At 31.3% G+C, this 22,997-nt stretch overlaps 1 protein-coding gene across 13 annotated transcripts in view; it reads right to left on the bottom strand.

The window, feature by feature from the left end:
• The window catches only part of LOC143082987 (MAP kinase-activating death domain protein-like), a 66,398-nt gene extending 43,812 nt beyond the window's left edge, over positions 1-22,586 (bottom strand). For all 13 annotated transcript variants that reach the window (XR_012980526.1, XM_076259053.1, XM_076259056.1 and 10 more), the window contains exons 1-6: positions 22,454-22,586; positions 16,641-17,354; positions 13,878-14,019; positions 10,500-10,658; positions 9,942-10,073; positions 8,174-8,287 (exon numbers count right to left, since the gene is read on the bottom strand). Coding sequence is in view for 12 of the 13 variants with exons in the window: in XM_076259053.1 (XP_076115168.1) it covers positions 8,174-8,287; positions 9,942-10,073; positions 10,500-10,658; positions 13,878-14,019; positions 16,641-17,260 (1,167 nt within the window). In the remaining variant the exon portion in view is untranslated. The remainder of the gene's footprint in view (positions 1-8,173; positions 8,288-9,941; positions 10,074-10,499; positions 10,659-13,877; positions 14,020-16,640; positions 17,355-22,453) is intronic.
• Positions 22,587-22,997: the final 411 nt, after the last annotated feature.

Raw genomic sequence — 22,997 nt, 5'->3', positions numbered from 1 at the left:
AAAACAATTACATTTTATCTATCCCCATTATTTCATTTCCAAATACGGTAAAACAGATATTCAAGATGTTATATATGACTAGTTCTTGGTAAAAATATCAACATATAGAGATGTTCAAAGCATAAAACTAACCTATTCATCAAATAATGTGAATAACTATACTGTACTTAACTGCATTATGAAAAAGACAAAAACCCTTACAATATAGACATCAGAATAATAACCATATCAGAAAGATAAAGGCCAGTTTTAAGCTAATATCAAACATTGAATGAAAACTTATTATGACCAAATGCAAACTGAATATGAATATCTGCAGGCATGAAAAAGTTCTGACAACTTTTGATTTCCTAATGACATGAATATCACTACATGCACAGTTAGAGGCATATAAGAATATGATTTATGTATGTGTTAAGTGTAAATACACATTGGGAATGTGTGGGTTGTAAATACCTTTGGGAGTGCACATACCATGTATACCCTTTGGAAAAAGTTGTGATGGAGAATGAAAGGATCATATTTTTCATGAAAGCTTATGTTTATAAAAGTACCAATCCAGTAATTGAATTTCCCATAATGCAATTAGTAACCAAACATTATATAGAGATCTGTATTAACATGGTAAATCATATCTCACAGGACTAATGGATTTCATCATAAAATCTATGTTGTCCTTGAATTAATCTAAATATGCATCTGTAATTCATTTGACTAACGGTAAAAAAATCATTACTATGATTAAATTACCATGTAAATAACAGATAACTGCATGGACATGATCAATGTTTTGATCAATGAGGTTTCATTTCCATATCATTGACAACAATTTGAAAGCATTGTAAATCTAAATTAATAACATGCAGTTATCAACTCAATAAGGTAACTAGATAGTACAGCGTAAATAAGTACAGAATCCTGGACGACCAACTTATCAATTATTAACAATACCATTTGAAATCACAGGAGTAGTTCAATTTTTAAATCTTAGTTATTTAGTAAAATTGAAAATGGGAAAGTGCCAGAGAGACATGCAACAACCTGGCCAATGATTAGAAAACAACCAAAAGCAACCAAAGGACTAGTCTCAAAACAGAATTGGTATTCTTAAGTTATCTTAACACTCAAATGACATAATCAATTGCTTTGACCATTATTAATGTGCTATGGGTTGCCATTTTTGTCACAATGGGAGACTAAAAAGCAACATTTCTTCTGCTGATCTGATTTCATCTATGTTTACATTAATTGCTGTTTTCTTGTATCTTTATAAATCTGCTTTCTTTAAGTTCATATGCGTTTCATTAATTCAATCTATATATGAACACAATACAATGCATTGTACATCAAGTTAAACAAATACACACTTAAAAAGTGTAGGTGGCTTTTCAATAGGGTTTTAAAATATTAAGTTCTGTAGTTTAAATATCTATTCCATTTAATATTAAAGTTTTAATAACAATTTTTCCCTTTATTTGAATTAAAGATTTGTATCATTTCTTTAATATTTTACAAGATTTGTTTGATTGTATATACTGTACAAAGTGTAGTACAATACCTTTAAAAAGTTTATTTTCATTATAACTGAATTAAGAATATAATGTGTACTATTTTGAAACAAGTATATTTTAAGTCCCTTTTAAGAGTACATGTGTACTGCTATTTGCAACAGATCAGGAAAGCATAAATCCTTGAATAAAAAAGTTCGTTGGTCGAGGTACATGGGAGAAAAACATGAATCTATTAAAATGTATTCTATGAAACTTGTGGTGTCTTTTCTATCATGTGCTACAGTCCTTGCAATTTGTACATGTAGCATCTTTGGCCCTTTTAGTGATAAAGAAAATCTAACACATCTAGTATTGCTTTTCTAAATTTATTGCATTTTATATTGGGCTGCTAGTTCATTGATGTATATACATATCCTTTCATTTACACAAGTAGCCAGCCTGAATACTTGGTAATAAAGCATAATAAATCTTAAACTGTTTCCGTAAACTTGAGGTAAATAGAATAAATAAATGTGCCTTCTTTCCTCATAAAAAATATTTTTTAACCAGATCCTCTGCAGGGCACAGCTTTATACGACTGCAGAGGTCGAACCCTGAACAGTTGGGGCAAGTATGGACACAACATTTAAGCTTTACAGCTCTGAATTTGGATTGTGATTAATAGTTGACACAACATAGGTTTCTGACACAGAATGAATGTGGTCTAAGAACTAAAACTTAAAAACTTAATTTAAATTGGACATTTACCTATTATGTTCCAATATCCAAAATCTAAATACATGGTTAGATTCAGCATATTACAGAACCCAAAGAATTCAATTTTTGATGAAATCAAATAATGTTCAATTTTAGACCCTTTAGACCTCAATGTGGACCAATTTGATAACCGGGCCCAAATATTAAAACTCTAAATACATGGTTAGATTCAGCATATTGAAGAACCCCATATATTCATCTTTTGTTGAAATCAAACAAAGTTTAATTTTTGACCCTTTGGACCTTAATGTAGACTAATTTGAAAACGGGACAATACTGTGCAATTGAATATTTCTTGTTATTGCTCAAAACTGTGCAATTGAAAATTTCTTGCTATTGCACAATAGTGTGCAATTAGATATTTCTTGCTATTGCTCAATACTGTGCAATTGAAGATTTCTTGCTATTGCACAATACTCTGCAATTGAAGAATTCTTGCTATTGTGCAATACTGTGCAATTGAAAATTTCTTGCTATTGCACTATACTTTGCAATTGAAGATTTCTTGCTATTGTGCAATACTGTGTAATTGAAAATTTCTTGCTTTTGCACAATACTTTTAAATATAATAATTTTGGACCCTGATTTCGGCCAATTTGAAAACTGGACCCATAATCAAAAATCTAAGTACATGTTTAGATTCAGCATATCAAAGAACCCCAAGAATTCAATTTTTGTTAAAATCAAGCTAAGTTTAATTTTGGACCCTTTGGACCTTAATGTAGACCAATTTGAAAACAGGACCAAAAATTAAGAATCTGAATACACGGTTAGATTTGGCATATCAAAGAACCCCAATAATTCATTTTTTGATGAAATCAAACAAAGTTTAATTTTGGACCCTTTTGCCCCTAATTCATTGGGACCAAAACTCCCAAAATCAATCCAAACCTTCCTTTTGTGGTCATAAACCTTGTGTTAAAATTTCATAGATTATTAACTTATACTAAAGTTATTGGCAAAAACAAAGAAAAATGCTTATTTGGGACCAGTTTTTGGCCCCTAATTCCTAAACTGTTGGGACTGAAACTCACAAAATCAATCCAAACCTTCCTTTTGTGGTCGTAGACCTTATGTTAAAATTCCATAGATTTCTGTTTACTTATACTAAAGTTATTGTGCGAAAACCAAGAAAAATGCTTATTTGGGACTTGTTTTTGGCCCCTACTTCCTAAACTGTTGGGATTGAAACTCCCAAAATCAATCTCGACCTTCCTTTTATGGTCATTAATCTTGTGTTAAAATTTCATAGATTTCGATATACTTTTACTAAAGTTAGAGTGCGAAAACCAAATGTCTTCAGACGACGACGACCCCAACTTGATACCAATATACGACCAAAAAAATTTGAATTTTTGCGGTCGTATAAAAAGTCCATTTAATCAAAAAATATGTTGCTTTAAGTGCTTCTTGTGTAGAAAATATTGTTTATTTGATAAAATCATATATTCTTCTAGTGCAACAGAAGTCAATTTTATTTTATCAAGGTTTAAATGAGAAAAAAAATCAAGGTCTTTATTTAGAAACACTGAAACAGTGAAGAATTATATATATATGACATAATGTTATTTAAATTTGAGTAATGGTGGTATTTATATGACATAATTTCCTATAGATTATGTGAGGAATACCAAAATAAGTACATTTACAAGGTTAGAATAATAAACTAATTCTATACAATTCTCTTTTTCAATAAAGGAGTTGTTTATTCAATTATTTCATTCTAAGGTTTATTTATAGGGATTAAACTACTTTAAACTTTTAATTCATCTCTCTATCTGAATAAATTGATACCCAGTATCAATGCTTTTGTGTCCCACCACTATTAGAAAAGTAAATTAATTTTTGTGCTGAGAGTGTCATCTTTTCATTAGAACAATTTGTAAGTATTTGGATTAAAATGTTTATATTCCTACATCAATCAGAAGTTGCTGAAATGACATATAGGAAAATCCAAAAAATCTGATCAAATTAAACTTTGAAATATTTTTTTTTTGTCAGAAAGACCAAATTGCGTTTTTATAAATTGATAATCAATAAATAATATATTCAGTACAAATTACCAAGAAATTAAACACACAAACTTGCTTTTCATTCCTATACAAAAGATTTTTTTTAACCATATACATGTACATGAACAGACCAATATTTCTTACTTTCTATGAGATGAAAATTCTTAAAATATTTGTACTTTTGCATGTCTTTAATAGGTAATCTGTTACAGATATATTTGTTCTTTCATAAAATCTACTTTATAAAAGTCTAATTGCAGCAATTGCACCAATTTGGTATCCATTGGCAACTTCTGATGTCTGCTCGGATTTCTTAGAATGAATTGTCTAAAACGAGTCTATAATTATATATAATAGATTTTTCTTAAACTGAGAACTATTAAATGTCTGTTTTTTACAATACTGACACTTGAATATCGACATCTACAATCCACATTAAGAAAGCTTATAGATTACAGCACGTCTTGGCCTAATTAAAACTCCTCAATCAATAGATAGAAGTAAAGGCCTAGGAGGATAAGAGGTTTGGTAGAAATCAATCATAGTATACAGGGAGATAAATCATTCATTGCAATATTGCCAGTAATTACCACACTTGTGGAGCCTGAATACTAATTGGGATGATTCCGACAGAATTGATTGCTCACTTTTCAAGTCTTTTGCACATAGTAATCAATATACGCTCTGAATAGGCATTACCAGAAAAGGTCAATTCAAATCAACTAATCCATGTACAACTATGACAAAGTGTTTTTATTATTACGAACATTTCATTATATGTTTTGAAAAAATAAAATCTTGCAATGACAAATTTTGATAACATGATTACTTGTAGCATTTCCTGAAATTATAATACTTAATCTTGCATTTTATCAACTATCGAACAAATTAATCATGTTAATTATCAACAAACACAACATTAAATGCATGCAAAACATTTCTAAATTTTACAGTATACATGTATGACTATGTTCCACTTGACAAGATTACAAATCTAATCTGTAAACTTATCTCAATTTACTGTGGACATATAACATTGGGCATTGGAAATTTCTTATCACAATCATGATAATGTGTCATTTATACTCTATGATAAAGAATTGGTCAGCCTGTTATAGAATAATATCATATAATACCTGATAAGAAATAATTTTGTTTTATTCTGAAAGCCTAGACTTAGTATTAACCATTTTTCCTTTGATGAATTTTATGCAAAGCTGAGTCTGGGTTCTGATACCATGTAAATACACTTTTATTCTAATAACTGAGGAACACAACAACTAGAGCAGGATTGCTTACTTTGCTATACATTGTAAAAGAAAGGGTTATTGCATGATGAAGAAATCTCCTGTAGAATCTGTTAACACTCATAACTTAATCCATTATAAACAAGAATGTGTCCTCAGTACACGAATGCCCCACTCGCACTATCATTTTCTATGTTCAGTGGACCGTGAAATTGGGGTAAAATCTCTAATTTGGCATTAAAATTAGAAAGATCATATCATAGGGAACATGTGTACCAAGTTTGAAGTCGATTGGACTTCAACTTCATCAAAAACTACCTCGACCAAAAACTTTAACCTGAAGCGGGACAGACGGACGGACGGACGGACGGACGGACGAACGAACGGACGCACAGACCAGAAAACATAATGCCCCTCTACTATCGTAGGTGGGGCATAAAAATCTTTTTAGGACTACATTTACCATTAGTCGTGCAATAAACCTATATTATCTTAAAAACAAAGAATTATTTGAATCTGGAACAATTTTGAATTCTGGAAAATTGAATAGAAATGTATATTGAAAACTAACCCAACTAAATAGGGTAAGGTCAATTTTACTTTCACTATCATTTCGGTATGAACTAACTATAACCCCCCTTAGCCATGTGGGCATGGCTAACCCTATTTAGTTGGGTAAGTTTTCATCAAAAATTTCTCATCAATTTTCCAGAATTCAAAAATATTCTAGATTCAAATAATTCCTTGTTAAATGTCCTTCATGGCATTTAAAAGTTCTTGTCCAGACTAGACACAACAACTGAACAAGCAGACAAACAGACAGACTGGACAATGCCTATATTCATACCCTGATGTTAATCATGTTAGCCTAGTTTAGGTTGTGGGAAAATTATTGATGATTTATGACAATTCTGTAAATGCAAATACTTTCAAACAAAAGCAAACAAGAAAATATCAATAGAATCATGATGATAAAGCATCTTCAGACATATACTTCACATTTATACTCTCTAGGAATCTTTTACAATAAATAATTAATCCCTCTTGCAATGGCTTTCAGTTCTGATTCTCAGTATTGATTTCGACTAGAAATAACAAATATCTATTAGAATTTATACCGAACGCTTTCTCTTAATTTCACAGATGACGTTATATTGTCAATTTCTATACTTTCTAGCATTATTGATTAGATTACTGATTTTTATGCCTGACGTCAATAGCGTGGTGATTGCATGAATGTTGTGATGTCACAGGGAAAAGCACGTACACATTCCATTCAAACATTCCAATAAAATGACATGTTAAAAACCAAGAAAAATCAATAATGAAAAGACTATCCTAAAGTAAACATGTAGCAGGACTAACAAGTTCCTTTAAATATAGCACCTTCATGAACTGACACCATTTGAGCTAACATTTACCAGTAACACAATATACCTGACCTTATTTAGCAGTGCTATGACTTACATTCATGACATAAATTTCAACAAAAATCGACAAAACAATGTACTATAACAATGGTAGGCATTTGTTTTATTGTTAATTTTGTGTAAAATTATTATATATTGACAGACCCTCAACATAAAATTGAGAATGGAAATGGGGAATATGTCAAAGAGACAACTGCACCAAAGAGCACAAAACAGCCGCCAAAGCCACTAATCACTAATCGGTCTTCAACACAGAGAGTAACCTGTACTCAAAGGAGGGCTTCAGATGACCCCTAAACAAACTATTTTGAACTCTTGTAATGCCCAAAATTAAATGTGCATGTACACATACTTCTGCTTAGAGATAGCAGCCAAAACATATGAACTTTTAATGTTATCATACTTTTCAAGAATAGCTATAAAATGATGAATTCAACACGTTATAAATATCCTGATATCAGAAGAACTTTTTCAGGATTTACCTTCATACATATGATTTTACCAGTGCATCATTAAATATTCATAGTATACAGACTACATATAGAACAATACAATTCAATTATTTCATCAATCCCAGAATAACAGGAAAAAAACACTCATTAGTTGGAAAGCTAAGAATGGATTTTCTGGATTACGACTTAATGAAACACTTTGACGTAACAAATTACTGAATGGAACAAGAGCACCATGTTGTGATTGATAAAGTAATCATCTCTCCTAATGATAGGGATTGGACGAAGGGGGAAATTAATGTCACAAATGTGATGCTTTTATTGATTAGGATTGTTAGAAAACAGCTGAAATCAAAGCACTAAGTATGGTAGTTTTGTCACAATAACAAGTTAGAAATTTCAAACTTCCTGTTGAGCTGGAACCTACATATTGTTCAGTTATATTCTTAAATGATATCCTGTACTTTTCTTTTGTGACAAGTTCAATGTTAAAATACAAAATAAACCATGATCAGGCTAACCCTGAATGTGTTAAAACTCTTTTTGTTTGATTTTGCAATCCTGTGCCTTTTAAGGTTTGGAACGTGGGTATATATTGTATTTCTTTAGAATGCTTGGAACCTTTCTTGACTTCCGACTTTCTCACCCCTATGTGTCAGTACAGAGTTTGGTCCTACCAACTAAAATGCCATATTCCTATGTATCAATAGCTTCTGCTAACAATAAGTATACATGCAGACAACATTAAAGTCAAGTATACCATACCTTGTTAGAATCCAGATCTACAAGCCAGACATCATCTGGGATTTTAAATTCTTTCTTGTATGGTATAAAACTGGCAGGAACTCCAATAATAAAAGGTGTAGGGGCACTCAGCAGCTGTAAATACAATAAGATATGTATAATGTACAATGTAATCAAATGTCTTTGAATATAGCTACAGTGTAATAAAAAGGAAATTTGCAAACATGATACAATCCTACATAATTGATAAGCTTTTAGAAATGGAAACTATATATGTGCAGGTGCATTAATTCGACTCCAATCTTAATTGACTAGGATTGTCAGTTTTCCAAAGGAAGGTTGGTGGTTTTCTCCGCCTTCCTCCACCAATAAAAACTGGCCGCCACAAAAATAGCCTAAATATAGTGCTTAAAAGTGGTGTTAAATCACCAAAAATCAAAATTAAATCAATTTTGAAGGATCTGGAAAAAAAGCACCAACATTGATCTTTATAGGTTGCACCCACTATTACTGTCCCTCTAGTATCTTTACCCCTCTATGTCAGCATGACTAAAAGCTGTCGTAGAAAAAGGGCCATTTCAAGGGAAAGGATTATTGACATCGTAGGTTTTTTTAGGGTTTACTTTTGTAAGTAAGAATTTCGTTTTTAAAGAGCCCATCTAGGTTTGAAAACATCTGGGAACTTCACCCCTCTATTTTATGGAGTACTGATCTTGCATTGACATGCATACTCTCATTCATTACATGTACTTGTGCTGAATTTTAGGTGTTTATGTGCCAGATGATCTACAGAGTACATACAGTGTATTCATGGTACAATTTTAATTCAAAGTGATTAGTTTTATACAATTATTATATTACATTCACTGTAAGCCAAAGATCACTGTGTTTAGAGGTCAGATGTTCTCTTTTTTACCTATTCACTTTTAAAGTACAGTTCACAAGGTAAATACCCTCTATTTTTTACTTTTTATGTATGTTAAGTATGTGGAACATCTGGATATACTGACAATACAGCAACAAATGTGACAAAATGTCACCAATTATTTTGCAAAAGTATCAATATCTAGTATGAAAAGGGGAAATCCATTATAAAGTTGGTGTAAACAAATGTGCATTGCAAAAAAGTAATTCTTATACAAATGATGAGTTAAAACATAAGAGCTAATTGATACAAAAATGTAAAAAAATTTAGATGAAATATCAAGTATATTGTGGATTCAATTTTATTCACAAGGTATGTTATTATGGATTTGCGAGTATAAAAGATCCAGTTTTCAGAAAAATTGTAGAACTAATTGAAGTTCTTCAGTACTATTCTCATGTAAATGTTTTAATGTAAATGTAATTAATGTATATTACTACATTTGCAATTTCTGCTTCATGAAATTTGTAAATATTGAATGCACTCATTTTTTACACATACCATCTATAGATTGTACAAACTTGTGCTCTCATTGGTCACAAATTCAGTCTTAATCTGCCATGGGTAAAGAGGTGGGGCTGCATTGCAATCCTTTTTTAGTGAAGATGAGTGAAATACTGAACTGTTTTAAAATTAAACTGGTTATAAATTAAAGTACAAATGTACCTCTCCTAAACTGTAAAGATAGGGTCTGTTTGAGAAACTGACTTTCTGGAGTATATCATTATTCAAGTTTTAATCTTATGTTCATGTTCTTTGTCTTTTTAAAGAAACATCATGATGTATGGTCAGCATGTGTGCATTAAATAAGATACTTAAGTAATAAAGAAATAAAGACATAATAGACTTATAAGGAGTATTTACCTGTTCTCCTGACGACATGCAGGTTGGCAATAATGGTATAACTGGAAACATATATTCTAATGGGTAAAGCATATAGACAAATGCCATCACACTCATTGTCAGGGCATTATAATCACGAGATTGCATCACAACCTACAAGTAACGAAGACTGTTGTCACAAAAAGTATAAAACACCCTTGTATAGTTAGCACACACAAACATATATATTTAAGGTTCCAAAAGAAGCCTGTGTCTTGCCTGTCATTACAACTGTCAAAGAAAAAGTGTAATAATGAAATTTGTATATATATCATGTATATATATTAAGTAAAATATGGACAAAAATAAAAATAATTCCATTCATTTTCTCTTGATGCCATTTCTTGATATATCTATTGGCTTTTCCTTAGGTCAACGATAACAAGCAAAGGTCAAGACCACCATCTCCTCCTCTGTGGCATACAGCTGGATACAACTAGATAAGTAATTTATGAACTAATAAACACAATATTCAAATTTGCTCAAAAAAATCACTTAGGATTATTTATCTATATAAATGTTTATTTTACATGTGCTTACCTTATATTCTAACATGATAGCGGTGAGAACTTTCAGGCATGTATCAACACCTAACAGCTCTAATGGTAAATGTAAGGGGAAGTCTATAAGTGAAAACCGGGTATGATCTGGCAAGGCAAACAACAATGGGGGCTGTAAATCTTTAGGTAAAACCTGGACCTGAAAAAGAAAAAGAAGAGTTGTACGACTTCTTTTTTTTTATGTTATCTAACACATATTTCAGATTTTTTTTCATTGTATTTGAAATGTGTTGGTTTATAAAGCATCAAACCATCATACAAAATGTGCTTTCTTTTTTTTCTCACTTATTCAATTACTTTATTCTAAAATATTATTTGATTTACAATGAGAGGTCAGATGAATTTCCAGAGAAACAGATAGAGACAGTACTGCACTGTAAAATGAACAATGAATATGATATGATATGAAAAATAATGAATAAGACAATATCAACTTAAAAATTTCAGTGTAAAACACCTATTTGATTTATAATACATGGAAAAGGTGAAATTTTAAATAATATAAAAAAGAAGATGTGGTATGATTGCCAATGAGACAGCTATCCACAAAAGACCAAAATGATACTTGTTAATTTGTGGAATGAGTACCATAGAGCAAAGATTTACACATAAACCCATGTTAGGGGCTGTCTTGACCTTCAAGTGACAGATGTACAAGTTTTTGCTCCTTGTTGAAGACCCCACTATGATGTCGAGATGGAGGATAGCAAAAAAAGGCACTTTGTTAAGTGCATGCAAAGAATTTGTGTAATGAATTTTTATGAACCATATGCCTTATTTTGATTATTGAAAACTTTTCTCGTTATAAATTATTGGTACAAAAATTAATGCTTTATTAAAGAAAGAAATAATGCTTTTTATCCATTATAATATTCATGTAAAAAATTGTACCTTTACTTTTTTGTACAGAGCAATTCAAGTTACTGTTATGTACATATAAATATACAAGGTTCATTACTTCATTTACCCTCTTTCCAATCTTATCATGCTTATAGTCTTAAATAGTAGTAGTTTGTAAAATAAATTATGAAGTTTAAAAATATAGTATATATACCAATACACATAATTAACAGCGCCTGGTGATGTTTCATAGCCTATGAAACATCACCAGGCGCTGTTAATTATGTGTATTGGTATATATACTATATTTTTATGCTTTTACATTTCTCTCACTGATACACATAGTTAATATGGCTTCTACTAACGAAAGCTCCATTTGGAGTTAATGTGTTTAGAGACTTCTTATGTCAGTACACCTTTCCTATATTGCCTAAATTATGAAGTTTAGTTATGTTGAATCAATGTACATGTACAATGTACTTAAAAAACAAATTTATAAATCCACATCTTGAAATAGGTCAATATATATATACCCTATTGAAAATGTCAAACGTCTCAGATTTAGTAGCTATATAGGTATTTATGTAGGAGGATAATAAAGTCACATCGTTGCTATATTCAATTGAAATATTTTCCATAGAAAAGTGTTTTACACAACTTGATTTATCTTTAAAACAGCCAATTTATACAAAAGGTTAAAGGAGCCTATAGTTTTTCATTTATTTCATCAAAGTTTTATGTTTTAATAGAAATCAAATGACATTTTGAGAAGGTGGGAGTACTACTTTTTTCATGCAGGAAGGTGATAAAGGAACTGATAAATTATATACCAGTGAAAGGAATTAAAATCATGTGAAAATGGTTCTAAATTTGTATTTATAGCTCAAAGCATGTATCACAACTTTTGTTTCACTTTAAATTTAGATTCATTCATAAGTTTCATGGTGACAAAAAAGTAACATCTTTCAAAATAAAAATCAAGGTATAAAAGGTTTGATTTACAATTATATTGTGCAAGATATCTTTTTAATCATTATGTTTTGAAAGCATGAAAAGTCATTTCAAGTACAAAATTTGTGACTTGATTTTGTGATAAATTTTGTTTAAAATGCACAATGTGTTAAACAAGTAAGTTATGTATGTACCAGGGGCACTAGAATAAAACTACCTTTATAACAGCTGTGAAAGTAATAGTTATTACATCCTATGGGTTTCTTTGTTAAATTTTAACACATGTACGGCAAAAATAATATAGGAATTCACACTTTCAATTGATGTATTATTTCCCAATGGCAATTTTAAGCTTATTTATCTGTTAAGTATAATAAAACAATTTTTTCGTTGAGTTTTTTAAGTATTTGAAAGTAATGCTTAGCTTGTTCACAACCATGACAACATCAACCATGAATGTAGACCAAAAAAAATATTTTTATCAGTTGCTTGCCTTCCTTCCTACATTTGTCCTACAGTTACTCTATAAATTTAACAACCTTAAATTTATGAAACAAACAAAATATCAATAAACTAAAGAATTACGGCATTGCATATTTTGTATTTTATCAAGGACAGTCCTTAAATAAATGACTACATGACTAATGTCAGATAGAAAGTAAGAAAAACATAACAAACAACAACTTAATAATGGATCATTGGGAAACAAAAACACTTAAACATGTGACTTTTATGATACATGAATTTATTTAATTCTGTATTAAGCAATGATTAAATGCTAAAAAATTGCAAGTATTACTTGAAAAAACGCACCTTAACAAAATCTTTAGTTCTTCCTTATAACCATTGATTTCAACTTATCATGACATAATCATATATCAATACTATGTTTTACTGATCTAAAGTATTCTAGTTACCCAAGCAAGTGATTGATTTCCAAATCAAGGAAAAATCTTTTACAAAATGTCAATTACTGTAACGAGTCTGAAGCATTTCTGAGAAGATTACACTTAACAAGGGCAATTTACTGCAAAATACTTTTAGTAAAGGTCCATCCCACTTTCTTTAAAAGAGAACTTGAAGTGAAAGATTTCGTCAAAAACAATTTGATTCTGCTCCCGTTCCAATGTTATTAACTTCTTTGAAGCTCATTAGATGTCAATTTGACGATTTTCATTTGCAGAAAGTTACATCTTAGAAACCATTTTAATGGAACAAATTTCTAAATCACCTTCAATTTCGAAAGCATTTAGCTTTTAAGTCTGCCAGTTAACTATGCTCTAGATAGAAAAATTATCAAGTTCAGTGCATAGACTCATTTTTCCAGCTACAGTACTAGTCATGCTAGTGTTATAAAAGATATATGTGGTAATAACTTAGACACTCCAATGTACAATCATGAATGTATGTATTGCAAACAAAGTTTACAAAGTACATTTTCAAGTAAAATAGGCTTTGTTTTTAACTTATACCTTCAATATATTTATTTTATGGTTTTTTAAACAATCTAATTTTTGGTCCAACTGATAAAATCCAAATAATGCAATGTAATACATGTAATAATAACCTCAACTCTTGTCTTGCCAGGTACTGGTACAGGTGCACTTAACAGTCTCAGGATCCATGTCTCAATCTCTTTGACTTCATGCATTACCAAACCTGTCAGATTATCACTTCCCTGTCCTGTTAAAACTCCCCATACTGTGTCCCTGAAATGGCAGTCAAGTATTTTACATGTGCATGCTTTAAAATGAGTTATACATTTAAATTTTCAATAAAAAAAAAGATGCTCCACAGTGGGCACCAAGTAAGATACAACTGCAGAGGTGGAACTCTAAATGTAGTTGGGGCAAACATACATGTATAGCATGTATAGGGACACAACCTTAAACAGATTAAATATTTGACACAGCATAAGTTTCACATTTTCTGACACAGAATGAATGATGTGGTCTTAAAAATTTAAATTGGACAATTGGAAGACAACAACTCTGTCCACTACATTGCCATACCAATATGCCTATCCATAAAACTAGAATAACTAATGGACTTCAAACATTAATAGACAAACAAAAACATGCATAGATGTATTTTATGCTGTTTAATGATTTTCTGTGTAAACATCATTTACACTGGGCGTATTACAAACTCCTGCTGACAGTTATGCACACAAATTAATTTTTTGAGTTGCCATACATAATATTGACTGTTTACAGAATCAATTTCAGATGTGAAGTGTAAATAAGCAGATTCAACTTTCCTTCTATAGCAATTTACAATGTCTATAGGCTACAAATATCTAACCAAATCCAATAACAAGTGTTCAGTTTTTTCTAGTCTAAACCATCCTTATTATGCTTCAGACACATTCCAGAATGAAATTAAATCAAACTTGTCAGTTTGTCAAAAAAAAAGTAATCAGAATTCCTTTTGGAGGTTTCAAAGACAATGATACTGTCATTATCATAAAATGTCAAAAGTTCAACCTACACAAAATGTAATAATATTTAATATGATCATGATCACCGAGGATGGTATTATACAAAAATAAAATGCTATTAGTAAAGATTTCAAAGTTCTATGCAAAAATGTGCTATGGAAAGTTTAATTATTCATATACATGTTATAGGGACACATGAAGGGTTTTGGATTCCTGAGTCTATAGTTAAAAGCCATGCTTAAAAATTTGGTCAAGATTCCAACAATACTTTATAATTTTCAATGCTGAAAAACAGATACAAAAATGATGTATTTAACACCAACATTGACCAAGATGGAAATTTTTGTTAATGTTCATGTTGAACTTGTTGAACATGTACAAATGTATGTAATTATATAATTATAATACTGCATACAAAAATGTACATGTAACAGTAATATGAAGCAGGTATTACCTGTACGTGAAAGGGGGCAAAGTCTGTATGAATTTTTTTTTCTTTCAAACATATTTTAACTTCAAATTGTGTTAAAAAGGAAACAAGAAATACCGTTACGTTTCTTTTTTTGGTTTTGTTTTTAGGGATTTAAATTGTGCCATTATTTATGTTATGACGTCATATTTAATGTAAATGCTATCATCAGGTAATGTTTTTTCATATCAAAGAATTATTAAAAAAGACCTTAATGAAATTGGTATTATGTTCCTTCTGAAAAAATATTTAACTAGACTGATAAATATGTATTGTATTCAAAGTCTTATGACAACGCAACCAGAAGAAGGAAGTAGATTTTTGCGCAAATGTGGGAAATAAAAAAGTCTGAAAAAAAAGTTAAGGAGTTTGAGTTCATTAGCAGAACTAAAATTTTTCCTGATTGTTTTTTGTTTTGTTTTTTGTACTGTAATACATGAAATAAGGGACTTCTTCCCTTATAAATGTATTACTTTGTTCTAAGTTCTAAGTACAATGAAAAAGTGTAAATTATACAAAATGCATACTGTATGTATTTGAAATTCAATAAGGATTTTTTTTTATTTAGAACTTGCTGCAAAGACAGTATTTCTAATCAATAGTAGATGACATGAAATGTCAATTTTAATCTTGTTAGAAAGAACAAAATTCAATCAATTTATTGGTATGTATAAAGATATTCTTGATTACATTGTACTTATAACAGCATGGAAGCTTAAGCTTACAATAAACAATTGTACTAAAAACTTTTATGAAACAAGTCCTTCATGAACTGAGTAAATTTGCCTCAACAAAAAGTCAAATGATCTCAATCTTGAGTTTATTGTTTACCTTCATCAGCATTATCATACATGTCATAATGCATGTCAGTACTAGTCTATAGCTAAATAATAGTAGATGTATATATATGTGGACCAAAACTTTTTTGGGGAAAATAATATTCAAACATAAATCGTCAATGTTGAATATAAACATTTTTCTATTTCTTCATGGCTCACTTTTCCTAACCAAATAATATTTTTTTCTTACCGATTGGTCGGGTTTTTTTTACAATTAATAACATCATGAACATGTGCATGATGTACTCACTACCATGACTACTGTGGTTCCTTTGGTCTCAGTTCTTTGTTGGCCATGGGCACAGTTCAATTACATGTATAACACCAAATTGTCTTGCTTCCTCTTAATTTCCTTTTAATAGCTACGGTAAATGACTGTATACATGGTACGTGTGAGGTCACAATAAAAAGTGACCATGTCAAGTCAGACATTGTACAATGATGTGCAAATTGTAGCATGAGCCAAGGCCTTATCCAAAAGGATATTTTGCTAGGATAATTCTTATAAAAAGATGTGAAAGGACAATGATGTGAGTAAATAGAGGTTATTGTAGGGTCAATGCTTCATTATAACTGGCTTACCTTGATTTATCTCTAGCAGATGAAACACCAATTCTTTTGGAACATGTTCTTTCATGGCATGCATCAATGAGTCGACGTAATATGAAAAGACATTCACGAAACGTAGAAAAAAATGGATGATGACTAACTATGCATAGTGAGGTTAAAACATTGTTCCGCACCATTGATGCAGTTTTCATTTTACGACTACTTTTCGGAGATTTTTGTTTACTTTTTTCATGGTCAATAGTTAATGAATTGCCATTACCATCTGTACTAGTCCTATTGTCACTTTTCCATTTTTCATGACACTTTTTTTCGAAAGGTCGGAAAAAGTTTACACAAATACCATATCTGATTATTCCAGAATCTTTTTCTGTTAATGTAAAAACAAAAGACGTGGTCTCCCGAAGACTCATTCGTTTTGGGCCAACACTTATGCATCCTTCTGGCTGACAAAAGAAAATAATATCGGATGGTAAGGCAAAATCTTTGTGATCTTCTAGAGGATATCTCCTTAGTAACTCTGGTGTTTGAGCCACATTGTTGTTTTGATTTGGATGATGGCTGCTTACGATTGTAATGTAATCTATTAGACGTGGACAAAATAGTCTTTGTGGCGTAGATGCTGTATCTGACATGGTGATGGTCAAACTGGACTTGTAATTACCCTTTACCTAATATCCTCTCCTTCAAAACTGACAACTTTACCGTCTTAGTGAATTGAGTGTTCATCTGAAAATATTGAATAAAGTTACAGTACAGAGCTCTGTAATTACACTGTAAAAAAAATATGGGTCCAGAATTTTAAAGGAAAGTAATGATTTGGTATGTACGTACAGCTGAAAAAGGTTAAAAATTAGCACTTCAGAAGCTGTCAAAAGATTTAAGACACCCTTAACATAAAATTGTCTATATTTATAGTTAGAGCCTATGAAGTTTTCTATAATTTTGATATAATTTGTCCCAATGTAGTAAATGTACAACACACTGTAAAACTTTCATTGAGAAAGCGCAGGTTGGATTTTTTTAATTTTCATTTATATTCAAAAAGAAATGCACTACGAAATAATTGTGATTGCGGACCATTAATAAATGTGTAAAAACAAGAATGTGTCCATAGAACACTATTGCCCCACTTGCGCTATCATTTTCCATGATCAGTTGACTGTGAAATTGGGGTCAAAACACTAACTTTAAGCATTCAAGTTGGAAAGATCATATCATAGGGAACCATGTGTACTAAGTTCCAAGATGATATGACTTCAACTTCATCAAAAACTACCTTCACCAAATCTGCTAAAGCGTGATAGACGGACAAATGACAGACAGACAAAAGAAGGAACAAACAAATGTCACAGCAAAAAATTACCTTTCAAGACTTCTTACTTTTTTTTACCTTTCTACAATCACATCATTGCACCTACATGTACAATATTTTGTATATTAATATTTATATAATATATATATAAATTATAAAATTGAGAATGGAAATGGGGAATGTGTCAAAGAGACAAAAACCCGACCATAGAGCAGACAACAGCCCAAGGCCACCAATTGGTCTTCAATGCAAAGAAACTCCGGTACCCAGAGGAGTCCTTCAGCTGGCCTTTATACAAATATGTATACTAGTTCATCAGTCATTGTCAGTGATAATGGATGTCATATTAAACTTGGAAATTATGCATTCTTTCGGACACCAATTGATTCTAAACTGTAACCCTGCAATCATATAGAGCTGATATTTTCTGTATACTGAGATTTGTCTATAAATTATAATTATGATCTTGAATTTCTGAAACCTATTGTCAAGACAATTCATCAAGACTTGTGTATATGTAAATACTTAATAAAATGACCAAACCAGTAATCAGGTAATATGGTGTGAAACAATTTATTTCATACTTTTATTTCATAAAATCTTCTGTACGCACAGTTTCACACTAAAATTTGTTTGTAATGTCATTGTGTGTGTCCAAAATTGGGAAACCCCTGTTAAGAGAGTTCTTCAAATGTCCTCTGATTTCGTGCATCCCTTATAAAAATACATTATTTGATAAAAAGAAAGATTTTCCAGTACAAAATATAATAATAATAATAATAATAATCTTTATTTCAAGAGGGTATGCTCAATTAGTAAAAACACTATTCTCCCTTGAGGCCCTCACACTCCACTCACAATGCATCACACAATTTCTTCATCAATGTTCATAACATACATGACATAAGCATAAGAAAACATCATCAAAATTGACAATGATTGATACATAATCATTTAAATAATTCCTTGATTTTGAAGTAAAAACTTAAAGGTGGGTCTCATTGGGGTCTAAGTGTGACGCGGGATTGCCGATTTTTTGTAAGCATGGCACGTGAATGTCAAGTTATTGTGTTGAGACCACGGGAAATGCAGTCTAGCGGGACCTGGGAAATGACCAAAAAATGAGAATTGCTTACGTACATACATGTAGTGTAAGTGGGATTCGGGAATCCAAAAAACAGTAAGCGGGATCCGGGATCAGGACCCCCCAATGAGACCCCCTTAAAGCAGTTTGTTAAGTATTTATGTTTGACATGAGTCTTAGTGCTTCTGGTAGTTTATTCCATAAAGTTGGACCAGAATATGAAAAAGATCTTCTAAATGTGTTTGTTCTTGCCTTTGGTATATTAAGTAATTGGATAGTATTTGATCTACATTTTGTAAGTTGCATTCCATTTTTATTTGTAACATACATGACATAGGAGATTTTGTAAGACAAATATTCTGGGACACAGTGTTCTCCCCAGGCCATTTTAGCGCCGCGATTTTCAGCGCTATTTCAATTTCCCGCTGTCCTATTGCACTTACCGCAGCGCTATCCCACTCAACCGCGTCGCTATATTTTTTTTCGCATTTTTTTCAAATTTCCCGCTTATTTTACTCTTTGGATCACGTGATTGACTGGTTTACGATTTTTGAATGAATTATTTCCGTTGTATTAAAGTAACTCCGCTGGACCAGTCTAATAAAAATGGCGTCTTTGAAAGATCAAAATAAACAAAGATTTCGACATTGACATCTATTTTTTCAATTAAAAGAATATATAGAGGCATATATGAATGAAATGAGATGAAATGAATTGACCGCATTTCCCGACGACACTCACAAACTTGTTTTACGAACTTTGAACAAACGATGATTTTAAAAACGATCAAACACCGGGGTTTGTTACAAATTATTTGCCGGGTTTACTATCCATACGAACCCCGAAAATGAGCAAGTCTTTGAAGTATTAATTATCACCTATTCAAACTTATAATTGTTTAGTCAGAAATTCTACCATTTGAAAACAATTGAGAGGATATGATTAGAAAAACAAACCCCAAGCTGATACGACTTGAGAAATTTCACTTTCTCGATGTTCAGCTTGGATGAGGCCATTTAAATATTATAAAACTTTAAGGTCAGACAAATGAGAAATCTTTATGCTAAAAAAATGTCAATTCCTGTCAAATGTCGTAAGGTAAACTGTACACTGCTACAGTGGGTTACAAAACCAAACAGAAGCTGACAATGACTTTATTGTTGGTCCTACATGTTCTGCAACATTACCTGTTAGTGCTAAGAAATGTTCACATAGGTAGTCTGGTGTAGACCCATCATGGAAAAAGACTTCTCCTTCAGTTTTATACATTGATAGTATGAGGATTTAATATATGAATTTACAATGGAGGAAAAAAAAAGACTCTTTTTCTATATCATGTGTATCCAGACAAAAACATTAACAAACAAACGGGTACATTGTAACTATCATGAGCATGATGAGGACATCATTACAAGAGAAAACATCAATAGCATAATATAATAAAAACACATCAAATCAATTACAAACAAAACGCGCGCCGCAATAAAGTTACTGAGAATTGTCGAAAATTACGCGCTTACCACAGCGCTATCCAAAAATCCTGGGGAGAACACTGGGGACAGATCCGCATAAACATCTATGAACATACAAGGCCTTGTGGTAAATTACACGATCAGTAAATTGAAGCCATGATAACTTTTTAAACATGTTAAACATTGTATTAGATGGAGTATCATAAAGGAAGTTCAAGAATAATTTTAGCTGCTTGTTTTTGAAGTTTATTCAATCTATTTGTATTTTGGTCACTGGTGTTTCCCCAAATTGTACAACAGTAATCCAAAATAGGGAGAATATAACCATTAAAGTATAACTTTAGTTTTTCTAGGGGGAGGGATTTCTTTATACTAGACAAACAAAATAGTTGAATTGGAATGAAATACACTGCCAAGGATACTGTCAGAGCAAAAATTTTTGATGAAATTTGAAAAAAATAGACAGGACAGGAGTTTTGAGTAAAAAAACTAGAGGCTCTAAAGAGTCTGTGTCGCTCACCTTGGTATATGTGAATATTAAACAAAAGAAGCAGATAGATTAATGACAAAATTGTGTTTTGGTGATGGTGATGTGTTTGTACATCTTACTTTACTGAACATTCTTGCTGCTTACAATTATCTCTATCTATAATGAACTTGGCTCAGTAGTTTCAGTGGAAAATGTTAGTAAAAATTTACAAATTTTATGAAAATTGTTAAAAATTGACTATAAAGGACAATAACTCCTTAGGGGGTCAATTGACCATTTCAGTCAATTTGACTTATTTGTAAATCTTACTTTTCTGAACATTATTGCTGTTTACAGGTTATCTCTATCTATAATAGTATTCAAGATAATAACCAAAAACAGCAAAATTTCCTTAAACTTACTAATTTAGGGGCAGCAACCCAACAACAGGTTGTCCGATTCATCTGAAAATTTAAGGGCAGATAGATCTTGACCTGATAAAAAATTTAACCCCAGTCAGATTTGCTCTAAATGCTTTGGTTTTTGAGTTATAAGCCAAAAACTGCATTTTACCCCTATATTCTATTTTTAGCCATGGCGGCCATCTTGGTTGGATGGCCGGGTCACCGGACACATTTTTTACACTAAATACCCCAAAAATGATTGTGGCCAAGTTTGGATTAATTTAACCCAGTAGTTTCAGAGGAGATTTTTTGTAAAAGATTACTAAGATTTACGAAAAAAGGTTAAAAATTGACTATAAAGGGCAATAACTCCTAAAGGGGTCAACTAACCATTTCGGTCATGTTGACTTATTTGTAAATCTGACTTTGCTGAACATCATTGCTGTTTATATCCCCCCCCCCCCCAATAAAAATCAAATGGTAGCTCCCTTTAGGTGTATTGTACATTTGTAGTTATATATCACCTTTTGCTCGGACACCTGGGACTCCACTACAAATTGCATGCATGTACAAACCTTGCACTTGGTACATGTATGTCATTGTAAATAAAATAAGACTTCCAGATTTAATCAGTTTTAACTTGCACGGTTCTGATTTTGAACCTGCATATATCACAACTTTTGTCTCCTTTTGACTTGAATGCAAATGAAGTGGGATAGTATTCAATATATTAAAGCAATGAAATTATGTATACAAAATTATGCACAATGTCAAAGTAAAAATAATTTGTCAAAAACCGGCTTACCTTATACACATTTCAAATAAGAATGAAACAAACTAACCTTGAATGAACAATTAAAAATCTCCCATATTCACAAAAAGTAGTCCAACTTTCCATTTTTACCCAAAGAGACTGATGCAAATACAAATGAAAAGTAAAAATGTTCAGCAAAACATAAATTTTCTAGCGATCGATATCTTGACATCGCCAATCAATATTAAATAAATGTCATTTGAGCAAATTTGCAACGTTCAAATACCTATAAAAATAAGGAAAAACCTAATATTCACAACATGTGCTTACCATTTTTCAAATCAGAATATACATGTTTCGTGCTTGCATAGTTTTTTCGACAACATGAATCTTCGAAGATATCGCTCCTATGATAAACAGCCATTGACGTACCGAAACGACCACGACGCCATCTGTAAACAAATGGGAAAGATAACTCTTCAAAAGTTGTTAGCGCCAAAATTCAAAATTACCATGTTTGTTCTATTATCATGATTTTAGACATTATAGACCAATATAGATATGTTCACACTTTATTGTTTGTCAATGTAAGATAATTGGAATAACGCAATTGTAACACCTGTTTAAAAAAAAGAAGACAAACATCATGCTGTCATTGAACTTCTCAACTTGAATTGAGATCAGTTTCAACTTGAGTAATTTGTCGAATTGCGTAGAGTGGGGTGCTCATTTTCGCCACATCTTTCCATGTTTTCTACAGTTTATGTTCAGGTCTAAATGTTTTTGAAGTATACTGATATTTCTATATGAAGATAACTTCAAATGCAAAATATACTTAAGCTTGAAAACCGGTTTGTTTTAAGAAAATCATCTG

Source organism: Mytilus galloprovincialis, chromosome 7 (assembly GCF_965363235.1).
Source record: "Mytilus galloprovincialis chromosome 7, xbMytGall1.hap1.1, whole genome shotgun sequence".
In the NCBI taxonomy this organism is placed as follows: Eukaryota; Metazoa; Mollusca; class Bivalvia; order Mytilida; family Mytilidae; genus Mytilus; species Mytilus galloprovincialis.
This window is presented reverse-complemented; position numbering and strand designations above follow the sequence as displayed.